Source organism: Daphnia pulicaria, chromosome 4 (genome assembly GCF_021234035.1).
Source record: "Daphnia pulicaria isolate SC F1-1A chromosome 4, SC_F0-13Bv2, whole genome shotgun sequence".
Classification (NCBI taxonomy): Eukaryota; Metazoa; Arthropoda; class Branchiopoda; order Diplostraca; family Daphniidae; genus Daphnia; species Daphnia pulicaria.
Window position 1 is genome coordinate 7,815,025 of NC_060916.1, and position 15,247 is coordinate 7,830,271.

The 15,247-nt window shown below is 37.2% G+C and overlaps 3 protein-coding genes across 7 annotated transcripts; all 3 read left to right on the plus strand.

Annotated features, from left to right (window-relative positions):
* The first annotated feature begins 453 nt into the window (after positions 1–453).
* On the plus strand, positions 454–4,976 carry LOC124338142 (ceramide glucosyltransferase-B-like). 5 transcript variants are annotated; one of them, XM_046792219.1, is made up of 11 exons: positions 454–617; positions 2,253–2,559; positions 2,656–2,792; positions 2,900–3,096; positions 3,182–3,323; positions 3,400–3,502; positions 3,560–3,661; positions 3,723–3,835; positions 3,927–4,258; positions 4,328–4,451; positions 4,518–4,976. In XM_046792219.1, the coding sequence occupies exons 4-11, from the start codon at positions 2,993–2,995 to the stop codon at positions 4,695–4,697; spliced, it is 1,200 nt and encodes a 399-aa protein (XP_046648175.1). In that variant the 5' UTR covers positions 454–617; positions 2,253–2,559; positions 2,656–2,792; positions 2,900–2,992; the 3' UTR covers positions 4,698–4,976. The 5 variants fall into 5 exon arrangements, with proteins under 5 accessions (XP_046648175.1, XP_046648172.1, XP_046648176.1 ...); XM_046792216.1 differs by lacking the exon at positions 2,253–2,559 and having other exon boundaries at positions 455–617; positions 2,656–3,096; XM_046792220.1 differs by lacking the exon at positions 2,253–2,559 and having other exon boundaries at positions 455–617; positions 2,660–3,096.
* Positions 4,977–5,776: 800 nt separating this feature from the next.
* LOC124338141 (germinal-center associated nuclear protein-like) lies at positions 5,777–10,841 on the plus strand. Its single transcript, XM_046792215.1, has 16 exons — positions 5,777–6,272; positions 6,339–6,554; positions 6,633–6,901; positions 6,966–7,191; positions 7,280–7,833; positions 7,902–8,013; positions 8,074–8,279; positions 8,347–8,606; positions 8,672–8,877; positions 8,939–9,259; positions 9,320–9,496; positions 9,562–9,741; positions 9,811–9,941; positions 10,005–10,107; positions 10,168–10,303; positions 10,370–10,841. Exons 1-16 carry the CDS (start codon positions 5,871–5,873, stop codon positions 10,720–10,722), a joined length of 3,852 nt encoding a protein of 1,283 aa, XP_046648171.1. The 5' UTR covers positions 5,777–5,870; the 3' UTR covers positions 10,723–10,841.
* Positions 10,842–10,917: 76 nt separating this feature from the next.
* On the plus strand, positions 10,918–14,119 carry LOC124338007 (glycine receptor subunit alpha-3-like). Its single transcript, XM_046792028.1, has 12 exons — positions 10,918–11,298; positions 11,642–11,738; positions 11,804–11,857; positions 11,934–12,016; positions 12,244–12,387; positions 12,559–12,641; positions 12,731–12,865; positions 12,944–13,120; positions 13,215–13,330; positions 13,422–13,508; positions 13,601–13,699; positions 13,766–14,119. The coding sequence occupies exons 1-12, from the start codon at positions 11,219–11,221 to the stop codon at positions 13,877–13,879; spliced, it is 1,269 nt and encodes a 422-aa protein (XP_046647984.1). The 5' UTR covers positions 10,918–11,218; the 3' UTR covers positions 13,880–14,119.
* Positions 14,120–15,247: the final 1,128 nt, after the last annotated feature.

A 15,247-nucleotide genomic window follows, 5' to 3' on the forward strand; every position in this document is an offset into this window, starting at 1 on the left:
TTTTTCCCGTTTCTTTCTTTGAAATGATTTCCTCTGTAAAATAAAAGCAACATTATTAATTTTTTATCACATTATATCTCAACATGCAAACTCACTTTCCCTTCGTCTCCGGAAGTCTCGTTTTCAGCTCTTTAGCCGCTCTTGCCTTTGTCCACCGCTGTAGGGCATTTCCGTTTTTTATTATATTAGTCAGCATTCGGTCAACATCGGGTCCATATGTAGGTCCTTTTACTTCACCTGCGCAAGTCCTGCTTCACTGCTATCTCCCACCCTATCTGTAAATAAATACCTAAAATATTTAAATGTGTTACAGCGGGAAACTTGTTTTCCTGTTCTTTACCATTAAGCGTAGAGGCAATTATTTACTGTGTGTTTTTTGAAACATTCGGTGGGAGGAGACAAACTAAAACGCCTTATCAAATTTCCTGCAGTCCGTCGTTGGTTCATAAACTGTTCACTGGTTTCTAGATCTGCAGTTCAGTTAGCATCTATTCTAAGTTCAAGTTGTGACGAAGTCATCAGTTAGTTGCAGCTGTTCAAATATATACTCCGGTGCTTTGCCGGATTATAGATTTCGATATTAGCTGGAATATCCTTTTAACCATATCATTTCACTGGTAAATGATTTTAATTAATTGTCGTTAATTGTCAGTTTGTTCATAACTTTGCGTAACTACTGTGTGATTGAAATCCAATTCCATTTCAAACGAGAACATAAGATAAGGTGGTTTGTATACTGAAATTCGAAGTAGTAATACTGTAGCCTACTTCCAAAGAATAACAGCAGGATGTCAGTATTTACTTTGGCTTTGCATTAGTTAAGTGGAACGTTTCGTTTTCAGACTCGATAACTGGAACGAAAACCGTTGACTTTCTTCTGAGTTTATACCCCCTAGGAACTGCATTTTGTTTCTAAGCTATCATGTAATCAGAGGGGTTCAGTAAAGATAAGGGACACTTTCCGCCAACATGTCCCTATGAGTGTGTGTAACACGTCGTTGATGGGGTCATGTTTCGAGTGCCTGTCGTCGTGGTAACGTTAGTGGTCAAACATACTACACGATAAAGAGCATTTAGGATCAGTTGTACTTGCACCTCTAGAGCGAAGGTAACGTTGTATTTGATGTCGATGAAAATTTGTTTATCTGATGGCCATGGTGCAAGGTGAATAAAAAATGTGTAGTGTTTAAATTGTATGTAAATTTCCTTGACTGGATCACGACAATTTCCCAAACTTTTTTTTCCTCGTTGCGCTCTTTCCGTGTCTGATGACGGTAAGAATATTTATTTTGTCTCCCTTTGTAATAAAGAGCTTTATTGCTAGTGATTTGAAAAAAAAAAAATACGTTTCAGAAACGTGAGAGCCCAATGACTAGTTTTACAATTTAAAACACTAGTTTTGTCAGCTAATATAGGCCTAAATATGCTAAAATAGCAAAAAAATCAATCATAAATAAAGATCTCAAGATGAATTCTTTTGAAGAAAATAGTGACAGTCCAAATTTAATTCTTGAAAATTTGCCATTTGTTTTTTTTTTACTTGCTTATTATCATATCAACGCTTTGTCGTGTATTTTTTTATTAATAACTCGAAATTTTAATTAGTTTAACTTTCTGTTCGCTGCAACTGTTCTATTACCCAATAAATTTTAGATGTCGTTTAATCTAAAGATGTTTTTAATCTTAGAGTAAAGTGCTTTTTTAAGAAGTACGAACATACAATGAATCAGCATTTTTTTGCAGTGCTCCTTAGACCTTAGTGTAGGATATTGGGCACTTAATATTTTGTAAACGCTATTTTGGTTTGTAATATTTAATTGTTCTTATGTGATTGAAGTCCCTGAACTCTTGTATGAGAAAAAGTTACATTAAAACAAGTTAAACATGGGAAAATTTCAAATTATTGATTAAAACCGACATTCCAGTCCCTTCCCTTTCCTGTCTAACTCTGCACAGTACATAATAACTCAATTTTGAAAAAGTAACAAATTTGAAAACTATCGGTGGGTGTGTGCGACCAAAAAGCAAGAAGCGAAAACCCAAGTTCAAAGGACAACTCGACTGTAAAAATCTAACTTTCATCTAGCACTAGAAACTAAAAAAAATAACTCTGTAGGAGTGATGGATAAATCCGAATAAAAGATAATTTTATCTGTCCCCGTAAACTAGAAAGAAAAAAAGAGGCATCTTTCTTCGCGGGGTTGTTTCTTTTAAAAATTTAAAAATTAATTCATGATTACTTTTGTTGACAGAACCTAGATGGCAATCTAGATCAAGAGCCTAGGGCAAAAGGAAGGCAGGGTCAAATATTTGAAGGAAGAGAAATGTTGAAACGGAATCAGGGCACAGAACCATTGCAGAACAGGTCAAGAGCGCGAAAACGGAGGGTTGTGATGTCTGGATGATTGTCTGGTTAACTGGCGTTTATAACTGTGTTAAATGTCATATGATCTTAGTGTGCCATTGCGGTGTGATGTTCTCGTGTCTCGAGTGAATAAAAATGTAGACGAAAGGATTTTGTGAATTAGTGCTGTCCACTTGCAACAGAGACTTCTAAAGGTTGTTTTGTTTTTAACGTATTCAATGCCCTTTTTGTCTAATACAATTCAACGACTGGAAAAACAAAATGTACTTACATCTTTTCATTTTTCCTAGGAAGAAAAGTGAATCGCAAAAACTCTCGGGGATACATTGACTTAAAAACTTAATTCGATCAATCAAAGTCCGATTACTCAATCTACGTCAACACAACACAAATTACATAGCACCTCTCACACATTTTGTTTGCACAAGTGAGCTTGAAAGAGACTCTACTCAAAATTTGTTACTTTAAATTGAATTATCACTAATTAAACACGGATGTCGCCAACACTATGGATTATCACTTCTGGTCCGTCAGTCGTTTGCCATTAGACGGAGTTACTGTTATTTTTACATTTACTTGTCCAATCACACAATTGTCTCAATTATTTGATGCACCACCGCCATCGTTATGTCACACTCTTACGTCGATTTCACCTGCCTAGTCGCAGCCGTAGCCGTTTTTGTTTTCTGGATCGGATACTGGTTCGTCCATGCTCTAGCAATTGCTTATGGGTAACGTATATTTTAATTCATTTCTAGATAACTGAAATAAATGCATAATGTTTTCCATCCATAAAAGTATTATTGATCATTTCAGAAAATGGAAGTTGCATCACAAGAGCTGCAAGCTACCAATGGAAACACCATATCCGGCCGTTTCTATCCTGAAGCCGCTCACTGGAGTTGATGTTAATTTGTTTAGTAATCTCGAAACGTTTTTTACAATGGAGTATCCGGTGGTAGGTTTTCGATTGCCAAAAGATGGATTCGACAAAAATTTAATATAGAATTTGTTTTCTTATTTTTCCTTTCCAGTACGAATTACTTTTTTGTATCAGTGACGAAAGCGACCCGTCATTGATGTTGGTCAAAAAGTTAATAGAGAAATACCCCAAAGTAGACGCCCGAATTTTTGTTGGTTAGTAACTTTCTAAGAACCTTTCTATTTTCAAAATGTTAATTTTTGAAATTCCAGGTGGCGAAAAAGTAGGCATCAATCCCAAAATAAACAATATTCAGCTTGGTTATGCTTCTGCCAAATACGAATTATTTATGATCTCAGATGCTGGTGTTCGTAGTAAGTATTTTTTGTTTTTGTGAAATTTTAAAACGTATGCTTAACCTACGATGTTTCTTAGTGAAAGAAGACACGCTTATTGATATGGTACAACATTTGAAAGAAGATGTTGGATTAATTCACCAAATGCCATTCGTATGTGACCGCGACGGGTTCCCAGCCGTCTTAGAGAAAGTAAGTTGTTTTATTTCCAATTAAATTATTTATGCATCGTCTACTATGGTGATTTGTGGAACTCACTTTTTTTATATTCACAATCTATTAGATTTATTTTGGAACAGCCCATGCTCGAATCTATTTGGCAGCTGATTTCGCAGGAGTTAATTGTGCTACGGGTATGTCGGCTTTGATGCGAAAGAAGCTGATTGACGACGCCGGTGGTCTTAAAGCATTTGGATGCTATTTGGCCGAAGACTTCTTTCTGGCCAAGGCTATTAAAGACCGTGGCTGGAAAATTGGTATTTGCAGCCAACCTGCGTGGCAGAATCCCGGCGTCTGCCACATACCCACTTTCCAGAAACGAATCATTCGTTGGGCAAAACTGAGAATTGCAATGGTTCCCAGCACAATTGTCTTTGAACCGCTTTCAGAGTGCATGTGAGGATTAGTAGCTACAATATTAAATGTCTGTTAATTTAATACCCAATCCAATCATTTATTTTTCAGGATGCTTGGTATCTTAGCTGCATGGTCCATTTATTGGCTGTTTGAATGTGATCCACTTGCAGTCTATTTATTGCACGTTCTTTTTTGGTTTTTGCTAGATTGGATTCTTCTTTCTATTGTACAAGTAAATACTGACGCTTTCTTTTACTTTGAATAATCGATAAATTTTTATTATTTTTTGTTTTTACAGAATGGCCCGCTACCCTTCAGCAAGTTTGAATTTGTGCTAGGATGGTTTCTGCGAGAGCTGAGCGCACCTTTTCTGTTCCTCAATGCTCTGCTTCGACCAGCCATCCGCTGGAAAGCAGGAGTTTACCGCCTCAAGTGGGGAGGAGTTGTTGAGGAGATAAACCCTACTGTGAAACTGTGACAAGTTTTCCGTATGACTTATGCGATTTATATCGCGAGCGATAACAAACAGGGAACAATGAAAATCTTGTTTTTCAGTGTATTGATCAGTTTGATCACAAAGATAGTCGTACAGAAAGTTATGCGTCATCATTTTGCATTGATATCAGAGTTGTGACAATGAGTCAGAGTTATGACTCTTCGTGACCAAATAGCGTACATGCAGTCTGTAAAAGATAAAGAGAGTATCAATTTTAAACGTGAGTCATCAATTACATGAAATATATGTCTATATATTGTTGGGGATTTTCATTTTCATTTATTTTGTTATACTTCTATTTGTTCCGTTAAAGTTTGACTACGATATATTAGGTCGCGGAGACCTTCGGGTGTTCGGGAGCTACTTTTTTATTTTGCTATTCCTTTTCCTCAAAGCCTATGTAAGATTAAATTTTTTATTCTTTTATATGGCGAATTTTAAACTGAACTAATATCGGATTAATCAAATAGCTATAGATTTGTTACGGCGAAAACTCAAAATTTTGGAAAAAGTTTACACAAGGTTTATTGGTAATAAAATTTTTTAATTTTTTCAAGTGCATGCCCATAGGAATCACATCATTTGCCTAGCCGGCACTAGCCCGTACCCCGACCTTCACTCCGCGATATTGGTCCCCCACCTTAATTAGGAGAAACTGTCGTCGTCCTCGTCACCATTACTCTGTCGTAACGTACGGCACCAAAATTTCGGGATATCATATCGAAACTAAAGTGATTACGTAGCTGTTCCCGCTTCCAACTCCAAGCAAGAAATTTGACGAATTTTCAAAGCTGATTAAAAATGAAAAACTAGCCTATAGTAACTTGTTTGTTCAAATCCAAATCCAAAATCGTGCTGGGCCTGGGCGATTGATTAATATGTAACGATTGTAAAAGAGATGAAAGAATTTTTACTAATAAAAAAATTACATATTTTTTCTTCCAATTATTTTGTGCTGTAAAGGGAAGGAAAGGAAGAACCATGGAAGAACAAGAGCAGGAGCCGCTAGATTTTAGGCGATTTTAGGGTTTAACAATTCATCTTTATTGAAAACTGGCAACTACTAGAGAATGTATTTATAAATTGTTCACATTTTTTGCAGTATTTTCTGAGTGTTTCAAGTTTCTGAATCCGTTTTTTCTTGATCTTGTAAAAATGAGATCTCAGAGTAGAAAGCAACCTGCTCATGAAAATCATAGCAGCAAAAATGAAATTGCAAATTCTCAACAGGGCGAAGATTCTGAAGCAGCTGTCAAACTGCCACTGAAAAAGAATCCCGTGTTTAGCGATGGATTACCAATGAACGTTAGTGTGGAACAGCTAAAAGCTATTCTCATCCAGCCAGCCCAAAATGTTGGAGATAGAGCAGTGTTACTTGATGCTAGAGATAGACTTGTACGTTTGATTAAAGATGCCAAGGATAAAAATATTAGTACCAAACAAGTCACCACTCTTAGTGGTACTTGTTTGGATATGTGCCCAGAGAAGGAAAGATATTCAAGAGCAGAGAAACATAGGCTTGCTCTTTATGAAATGCTGGTTTCTCCTGAAAAAATGGTATTGTGTTGTGTACTCATCAAAATTGTCTGATTATTTACATACATGTTAAATCATTATTGACAGGAGTATGATGTGGATCACCGATTGGCCGTAAAAGAATACTCCAGAAGCTCAGCAGATCAAGCAGAACCATTGGCTCATGAATTAAGGCCACTTCCAGTTTTACAAATGACAATGGATTACCTTATTGCAAAAATTGTTGATCGATGCAACAAACCAGGTGAAAATCTTGGTGATTGGTTTAACTTTTTATGGGATAGAATGAGGGGAATTCGAAAGGTAAAATAATTACATAATTATCACTCTGAATTGAAAGATATGGGGTTTTTAATAATTTTATTCCTTTTCTATTTCTAGGACATAACTCAGCAAAGCTTATGCGAAAAAGGATCCGTCGATTTGGTTGAAAAGTGTGCTCGGTTTCACATCCATTGCACATCGCGTTTGTGTGAATTGGATATGCAAGACTTTGATCAGAAAATCAACGATGAAAATCTTACCAAATGCTTACAAACACTCAAACATATGTATTACGATCTTTCCGTAAAAAACATATATTGTCCAAATGAGGCCGAATTTAGAAGTTATGACGTCCTCCTGCACTTAAACGACGGTGAAATTTTAAGGTATATTAACTAAGCCGTTTTTTTTTTAAACTTTTTCTTAAACTTTTTTTTATTATTATTTTAGAGAAGTACTACAGTTACGATCTGAGATCCGTGATTCGTACGAAGTTCGATCGGCCCTCGAATTTGTAAATACGTTAAACAGTCGTAATTACGTTCGCTTTTTCAAGTTGGCCAGATCTAACCGAGATTATTTACAATGCTGTCTACTTCAACGCTACTTTAATCAAATGCGTAACCAGGCTTTTCAAATAATGGTACAGGCCTATGGGCCACCAAAAAAAGGCCAGGTATATTTACTTTGCTTATATCTCATGCATCTTTTTTGAAAGTTACTACTGTAATTCTAATTTCCATTGTTTCGATATTGTCCTGTAGATGAAGCTGTTCAGTCTAATAAATCTTCTTGGTTATGAAGATGAAGAGGAAGCAGCGATTTGGTGCGAGTACCATGGGTTACCCCTCGATCCTCAAAAAAAGACCGTGAAATTTGATCGTTCCAGCTTTATTGAACTTCCTGAAAAATTCCCTCCTATGCGGCGTTCTTCTCTCATTGAAAACAAGCGAACATCTTCTGTCAGCAACTGCATTGCCAAAAGCGGGGTACCTGAAGATCCTACCTTACATCATACTCCGCTGAACAGCTTCGACTGCAACGGTGTATTACTTCCAGAGGCATGGTTAACGGAAGATCAAGTTGAACTTGTTAAAGCGTCGCAGGTTCCAGCCGTCTCATCAACCATTACTGCACCCACGTATACTTCCGTTCCACAAAACATGGTTGAAACTATGTCTGTTCGAGTTCGGAATGAATTAATAATTGCGACAGTAAACGAGATCCTTGAAGAAATTGTTCAGCAAATGGTCGTTGAACAAATTAAAGTTAAAACTACTCATCGAATCTTCAGACAACTACTTGAGGAGTTTACGAGGTATTCCTGCTTCCGTTCAGCGGCCTTTTTTCCAGTTTCGTTTGATCTTACATTATCAAATTCATTAGAGATTTTTGCACGGAGCTGGCGAGTGAAGTAATGTCAGAGATTAAGACTGCAAAGTACCAATTACAACACAAACTAGATCTGGAGCGTAAAGTTCGAGTTTTTACAAGCAAGGTAACTTATTTAAATTACTATTTTTAATAAATTTTATTTCTGTTTATTATTTTTATAAAGATTTTTGGCGATATTTTGGATTCCGTTATTTGCGAACAAGTGAAATACATTGGCGTTGAAGAAATTCAGTCCGCGACTCGCTTACGTGTTAACATCATGAAAGAAAAGCATGCCCGTCGAATGCTCGATGCGTTAGTAAATGAAATTATTACGGTCGAAAGCCGTGCAGTTGCCTCGGTTGTAGCGTCTGAAGCCATTGAAACAAGGTAAAAAAATATATATATTATGTTTTATTAACTGAAAATGTTTTTCTATGTTATTTCGTTTATTTAGGGAAATAATGGTTTCACGAGTTTCAGAACTAGTTAAACAACTTAGAGTTCGTCGTTGGATTAGAAAATGGCGAAGATTTACGGCTTTGCAAATCCGTCGAAGAAAAGAAAAGCAAACATTTCCAGCTTGCCCTTCCCGTTTAGTATTTGATCAACAAATAGCTTCTTTGAAATCAAAAGGCGAGTCGCCGGGTGTGTCTTTAAAGCGCAAATCTCTTGTCGAACAAACCGTCTCTGTCAAACGCTGTAATTCTCTCTCTGGTAAGTGTTGCTACATATCATTATTGATCGAATTTCTGTTTTCAATTTTGTTTTTCTATTTTTAGACCTTCAATTTAATTTAAACAAGATTAACTCGTCATTAGAAGAAAAAATATTCGATTTATTTTTGCTTCTTGAGAAATTGCCTTGGAATTCTTTGGAAAGAAACCGCTCCTGGAAACTTGTTATTATGTCTATTGGGGATGAAAAAGTCGGAGATATTTTCCGTAAGTGGTTGGGCTTCTCCACAACAAAACGGACTAAAAACGGGGTAAGCCATTAAAATCGGTGCTATTATGTCATTTACTTAAAAAATGTACACATCTCTTTAGTGGGTGTATACTGAAACGAAAACCAATCAAAATCCTATCACGCTTTGCGTCCGTTTTGTGAATGGTTGTGACCAAATATTGGAATCTTTGCGAGGTGCAAACGCTTTTCTGGTGGTCTATGATCCTCGTTCAGAAGTGGAAAACACCTTAAAAAATCTGGCTCAGTTGGTTTTGCTGCACTCGAAGTATTTTCCGCTGTCCGTGGCTTCGATCGCGTCAAAAGATCATTCTCAAAAGATGGATCACGTGGTTCAAATTTTAAAGCCATGCTGTCACAAGAAACTAAGTTTTGATAAACCTGGTTTCGATAAATATTATGTTGTGAGTATTCAAACTTTTCCTCCAATGATAAGTAAACTATTATTTAATTTTCCCGCTTAGCTTACAGAACTTTTCTCGACCCTTTTTCAAGTCGGCCAAACCACCGTCATCCCACCTTCTACTCGCTTAAGCACTACCACAGTTTGGGATCTGGCAAATAATTTTATTACTCACAAAGTCCTCCCGACAATTTACCGTGATATGCAACTGCGGTTGGAGTACAACCTTCCTCATCAGGTACAAGATTGTTTGTATTGAATTAATCCGAAACTTCGAATTGTCTTAACTTTTTTCTTTTTCAGTCGTTATCTCACCTGCTTGATTTTAATAATCATGCCATCCAGAGCTTTCTTGAAAACATTGTGTTAGATTCTGAGCTCAGTCAAGTTCGTTGGCCGGCCTCAGAATTTGTTAGCATACCCCACCTTACTTTTCCTCCTACCAATTGGAACTCAAAATCATATCAAAACGAACTAAAACAGGTATGCGTTCTTACTTGTTGGTTGCATTCACATGTGAATCATCTAGTTTAATCTAAATATTCATTACAGTCGCTTGAAAGATACTTGGTTCTCCCATTCTGGCATCCTAATGAGGACAGTTTTTTATCAGTGTGCGTTTCATTGCGCAACTATTGCGTCGATCTTTCTGTAGAAACAGATGTGACAGCGTTACTCTCGAGGTAAATCAAATGTGGTGTTGATTGCTTGACATAAATGATTTATTTATTTTTATTGCATTTTAGGGTTGATTCCATCTTGTTTCAGACTAAACAACGTTTTGAGAAAAATCATTCTAATCAAAATCTTCTCCAGAGTCACATCATACCTTGGACTGATATTTATCAAGTAGTTTTAGCAACATTAGACGGATTTTATTACTTCCACAATAATCTGTTTTTCTTCCAGGCCTGTATCGATTATCGGTTGCAAGCATTTGTCAATGAAGGGTCGAACAAATTAATGGGCTATTTTCCTCAAGCATTTGACGAAATCCAGTCCGATCTGTCTTGGGTAAAGGCTAGAAGTTTTTTGGAACCCACAGGTTAGACAAAATCTATTATTACAACACTATACCATACTTACATGAGCATGTTTTATTCGTCGACAGATCAACTATGTACGGAATTGAACGCTCAGCCATCAGATCGCGGAAAAATTTCGATATCCGCCAATCAACAACCCAAATCCCTTGATTTACCAGACAGTATTGCAACACTTTGTAGCGCCATCGCTGATTCTTCAAGACAAAGTCATGAAGAAAACAAACTTTTTGAAGCAATCCTCTTGCGTGTCCTTACTCCTGAAAAGAAATCACTCAAACGTTCACCGGCCAAGCAATCTTCCACAACGCCTGTTAGTATGGAGGATCACTTCGATTTGCTGGAAAGAAGACTGCAGCAATCTCGCTGTGAGAGCCAACAGTTTGAATCCTATTTAAAACGAGCGTTGGATGATGCTTGAAGACTTACGTGTAGCGCTACTATTGCCATTATCAAAATGTTTGTGAAGTGGTAAATATAAATAATTTTTTTAACGAAGTAAGTACTCTGTAGTTTGAATACATTTTGTATTGAAATATTTTTTGCGCTCCTTGAGCAAAATTCTTTTTTTATTTGTTGTTGTTGTTATTAGTTGCTTCATAGTTTAAACTTGCGCATTCGACTGCTGACTCTTGTATGTATATTGTCTTGTATAACCGAGAAGTATAGTTAGAGGGAGGCAAGGGAACCAGCCAAGCTAAGAGTTAATTGAATTACTGGAAGGTGTGCTTAAAGGCAGCGAAACTATCCCCCCCCCCCCTTCACCCCACTCTAGGGTTTCACCGTTACTCCCTGATACGTCGTATCGTTACATTTGCGCTCCGTTTCAATTGAAAGTTGGGTCGAACGCAATCTGTTCGCCAGTCTGTCCGGCTTATGCATACTGTATGAGGCACAGTAGTTAATCACAGGCGTAAATGAAAACGATGTGGACTATAGAATGGTTCCAGATCGTTCTTCTCATCTTTGTCGCCCTTTTTGCTGAAAACCAAGCCGAGTAAGTTTTTACACTTTTGTCTTGTAGAGTCGAACAGCTGAATGTGTTAGAACAATCGATACAAGTGCAACTGTAATGCTAATCTTGAGCGGTGTACGGTAGTACACCGTACGTATGCACGGTAGTACTACTGTAAAATATCAAATTTAGTGTACAACATTGGAATAAAAGAACAATGTGAGATTGAAATATTTACTTATGGTGCTTGTAGAATCTCATCTAATTATGGTTGTCGCTAATCGTTAAACAATCAGCTTGACGACCAGCCAACAACTTCATTTTCGATGGGGCTGCAGTCAGTCACGTCACGTTCACAGTTCACAGTTAAAATTTTCTTTAATAGGGATGAAACAAGCTTGGTGTTAACCGATATCTTGCCAAAGGATACTAAAACCTACGACAAAAATCGACCTCCAAAGTATTCCGGACAGCCAACAGTCGTAATATTTTCTGTTTCGCGTTCTTGATCGATAAACCTATCTTTTCTTTAAAAATTGTTACCAAGGTTTATTTCCACGTAACAGTTCTGTCAATCGACACCATCAATGAAGAATCAATGGTACACGTTCATGCAAAGTCCTTTTTATGTTAGTATAAATTTGATACTTATTTTTCTTTCCAATGTGATGTTATAGACATATGTAGCGGACATATTTCTGGCACAAAGTTGGAGAGATCATCGTCTACGTTTACCCGAAAATATGACGTCTGAATATCGGTAAGAGGGAAAACCCTAAAAAGTTGTTTTCTTTTCTTTTTAAACTAATAGTGTAAGGTCCCCATACAATCCATACATATTGAACCTAGTAACTTACGAATTTTATTACGTCATTGGTATAGCTTCTCTTCTTTAAAACAACTGGTACCTTCTTCAGATTTAATTAAGTGCTGAGAAGTGAATTCCAACTGTAATAACAATTTGATATATTTTTTTTATTTCAATAGAATTCTCGATGTCGGTTGGCTACAAGATATATGGCGGCCCGATGTCTTTTTCAAAAATGCCAAACAAGTCACATTTCACGAAATGAGTGTACCTAATCACTATCTGTGGCTTTATCACGACAAAACGCTTATCTACATGGCCAAGTAAGTCGGCGGGGATTCCCTTCGCTTTTATCATAACTCATCAACACTGTTTCCTTTAGACATATATGTCTTAAGATCCCTAAATGAATTAATGAGCTTTATAGTTCAGAGAACCTATACTAGCCCAATTGAATTTAATGAATTCATCACTCATGATTGCATGTTTACAAGGTTGACGCTGGTTTTGTCCTGTGCCATGAAATTCGAATCTTATCCGCATGACACACAAATCTGTTCGATGCAAATCGAAAGCCGTAAGCTATTTTTTCTTCTAGCCAATTTGTCTTTGTTAATTACAAGTCATCACTGTGTTCCGTACTTCATTTACATTTTATTTCATTAGTTTCTCACACGACGTTTGATTTGGTGTTCAAGTGGAATCTGACTGATCCTCTAGTAACGAATCCTGATATCGAATTGCCTCAATTAGACATTGCCAAAAATTTCACGGAAGATTGTACGTTGGAATATTCAACGGGTGAGTCATTTATTCTTCGGAACTTATTGAAGCTTTTTTTGTTACAATTATTGACCATTCTTATTATTCATTCTAAAGGTAATTTCACCTGCCTGGCCGTTGTATTTAACCTTCGACGTCGATTAGGCTATCATTTATTTCATACGTACATCCCATCGGGGCTGATTGTCGTTATGTCTTGGATTTCATTCTGGATCAAACCTGAAGCAATCCCGGCCAGGGTTACCTTAGGAGTGACATCGCTACTTACACTAGGTATATTCCTTCTTTAGCTTCATTTTTTTTTTTTTTTTTTGCGGGTTTTATTATAATGCTCTCTATATATTCTATTCGTACACGTAATCCATAGCTACACAAAGTACGCAGTCACAAAGGTCACTGCCTCCCGTGTCTTACGTCAAAGCTATAGACGTCTGGATGTCATCATGCACTCTTTTCGTATTTATGTCTCTCATGCAATTCGCCGTAATATTTTTTCTAAATTTTCACTAAAAAAAAGGGTACAACTAAATCTATTTTTTGTTTTGTTTTTATAATAAACAAATAAATGGCCCAGGTTTGCAATCACTTCATGGGAACCGGAACTCCCGCAAAGCCAAAAGTGCTATCGGACGAAGAACTTCATAATAGTGGTCTTGATTCGGTGAGAATTTTTTTTCTTTTTTTTCTTGGCGGAGACTATACATTTGAAAAAAAAATTATGTAACGTTTCCAATGCCATTGCTTGTTTTCCAGCCGGGTCATACCAATGGGCTACTACGCTTTCGGGCGAAATCCCCCAATGCAGAGCGGAGAACGACTCCCAAATATGTCACTTCTTGTTATGGTCGCGAGGTATGTTGCTATGTTATCTAATATTTGTTTCAGCATCCGCAAATGTAGTCTTTAAAATTTATGCAGGTTGCGCTCTCCATAGACAAATGGTCGCGATTCACTTTTCCATTCGCATACTTGGTGTTTAATATTTTCTATTGGACCACTTATCTAGAAGATGTCAATGTCATCAACTTGTGAAAAAAAAAATTTCCAAAGAATTTCGAAGCATTTCAGTCATTTCTGTAGCCCTCTTCTTTGTACATTTTCTCACGTGACAATCAATTCCTAATAATTTTTTGGCTGTTTTTTTTCCCTTGTCCGTTTTCAAATAATAAGACCAATCATAAGACCAATTGAGACACTTGACTAATTTCACCTGTCTGCGTGATTTTCATCTCAGTGTTTCATCATTCAGAATCAGACATCATTGGTATGGTGGCAAAAAAAAATGCAACACTTATTAATTCAAATAACTGAATTCACAGTCAAGATTTTGAATGTAAAGTATACGAAATTTCAACACTATATTGTCACGTTTCGACCGATTAGTTCCCAGAATCGACGTTTCCCATTCGATTCTGATCCTGGGAAGTTGACGATTTCCCGACGCTTAACAATAATAGTTCTTGGGGACGAGACGACGTTGACTGAGGATACAAAAAGGGTTAGCATGTCTCTCGGTGTTGGACTTTCTCTTGGACTTTTCTGTAGTGTTGAGTTGTTCACTGTTCTTGTCTGTGTGTTGATTGGACTCTTTTTACTGTGTAGGTGTGAGTGTCGGTGGTGGAGTCGCGACCTCCAGTCTGTTTGTTTCACTTTTATCAAACAGCTTCTGGTCGCTCTTTCCAACCGAGCGTGTTAGCCTCCTTACCCGTGACATTTGGTGGAGATGCAGGGTAGGGAGAGGAGCACGTTCGGTTTTCCACTTTTCACATCACGGTCTTTTCCCTATTGTAGTCAGGGTATAGAGAGGAACACGTTCGGTTTTCCATTTTTCCCACAACGGTCTTTTTCTATTGTTTAAAAGCTGTCGAACGTTACTTATGTGTTCAAATGTAGAAATTCTCGTGAAAATTACCTTTCCATCCTGTGACCCTATTTTACCTATACCTACAGAGATAGGAAAGTCGAGGACTTTGCCGGAATCTCGAGAGCGGTCGGTAGTGTAAGGAAAGTCGAGGACTTTGCCGGAAATCCGGAGGAGACAATACGGTCGGAACCTCCTGGAGAATTACACTGACAGAGGCGAAAAATCCCAAACCAATCCCAACTCCCTTGTTTTGCTCCCAAAAACCACCTGTGTTATTTATGATAAGTTACGATCCGGACGAGAGTTTAAAAAATGTTGACTGACTTGGAGTTGCAACGTAATCATTATGTGATTGTATTTTGTAGTGTGTTATAATCGCGTGTGTTTTTAACCAAGTTTAGATTAAGAGCTTCGTGGATGGATTCACCTTAACCTGGATAACGTCGAAACTTAAAAACATGTTGGTTATTAATTATTTATTCTACCCTGATAGATAGCCATCTGAGAGCCATCGTTGATGCCGTTATGGAAGTAAT

Coding starts and splice junctions, on each gene's coding strand:
- LOC124338142 (XM_046792219.1), top strand. CDS start 2,993: ATGTCACACTCTTACGTCGATTTCACCTGCCTAGTCGCAGCCGTAGCC. Junction 3,503..3,559: donor AGACGCCCGAATTTTTGTTG/GTTAGTAACTTT, acceptor TTGAAATTCCAG/GTGGCGAAAAAGTAGGCATC. Junction 3,836..3,926: donor TCCCAGCCGTCTTAGAGAAA/GTAAGTTGTTTT, acceptor ACAATCTATTAG/ATTTATTTTGGAACAGCCCA.
- LOC124338141 (XM_046792215.1), top strand. CDS start 5,871: ATGAGATCTCAGAGTAGAAAGCAACCTGCTCATGAAAATCATAGCAGC. Junction 6,555..6,632: donor GAATGAGGGGAATTCGAAAG/GTAAAATAATTA, acceptor TTCTATTTCTAG/GACATAACTCAGCAAAGCTT. Junction 9,742..9,810: donor ATCAAAACGAACTAAAACAG/GTATGCGTTCTT, acceptor TATTCATTACAG/TCGCTTGAAAGATACTTGGT.
- LOC124338007 (XM_046792028.1), top strand. CDS start 11,219: ATGAAAACGATGTGGACTATAGAATGGTTCCAGATCGTTCTTCTCATC. Junction 11,739..11,803: donor ATTCCGGACAGCCAACAGTC/GTAATATTTTCT, acceptor ATTGTTACCAAG/GTTTATTTCCACGTAACAGT. Junction 13,121..13,214: donor GACATCGCTACTTACACTAG/GTATATTCCTTC, acceptor CGTAATCCATAG/CTACACAAAGTACGCAGTCA.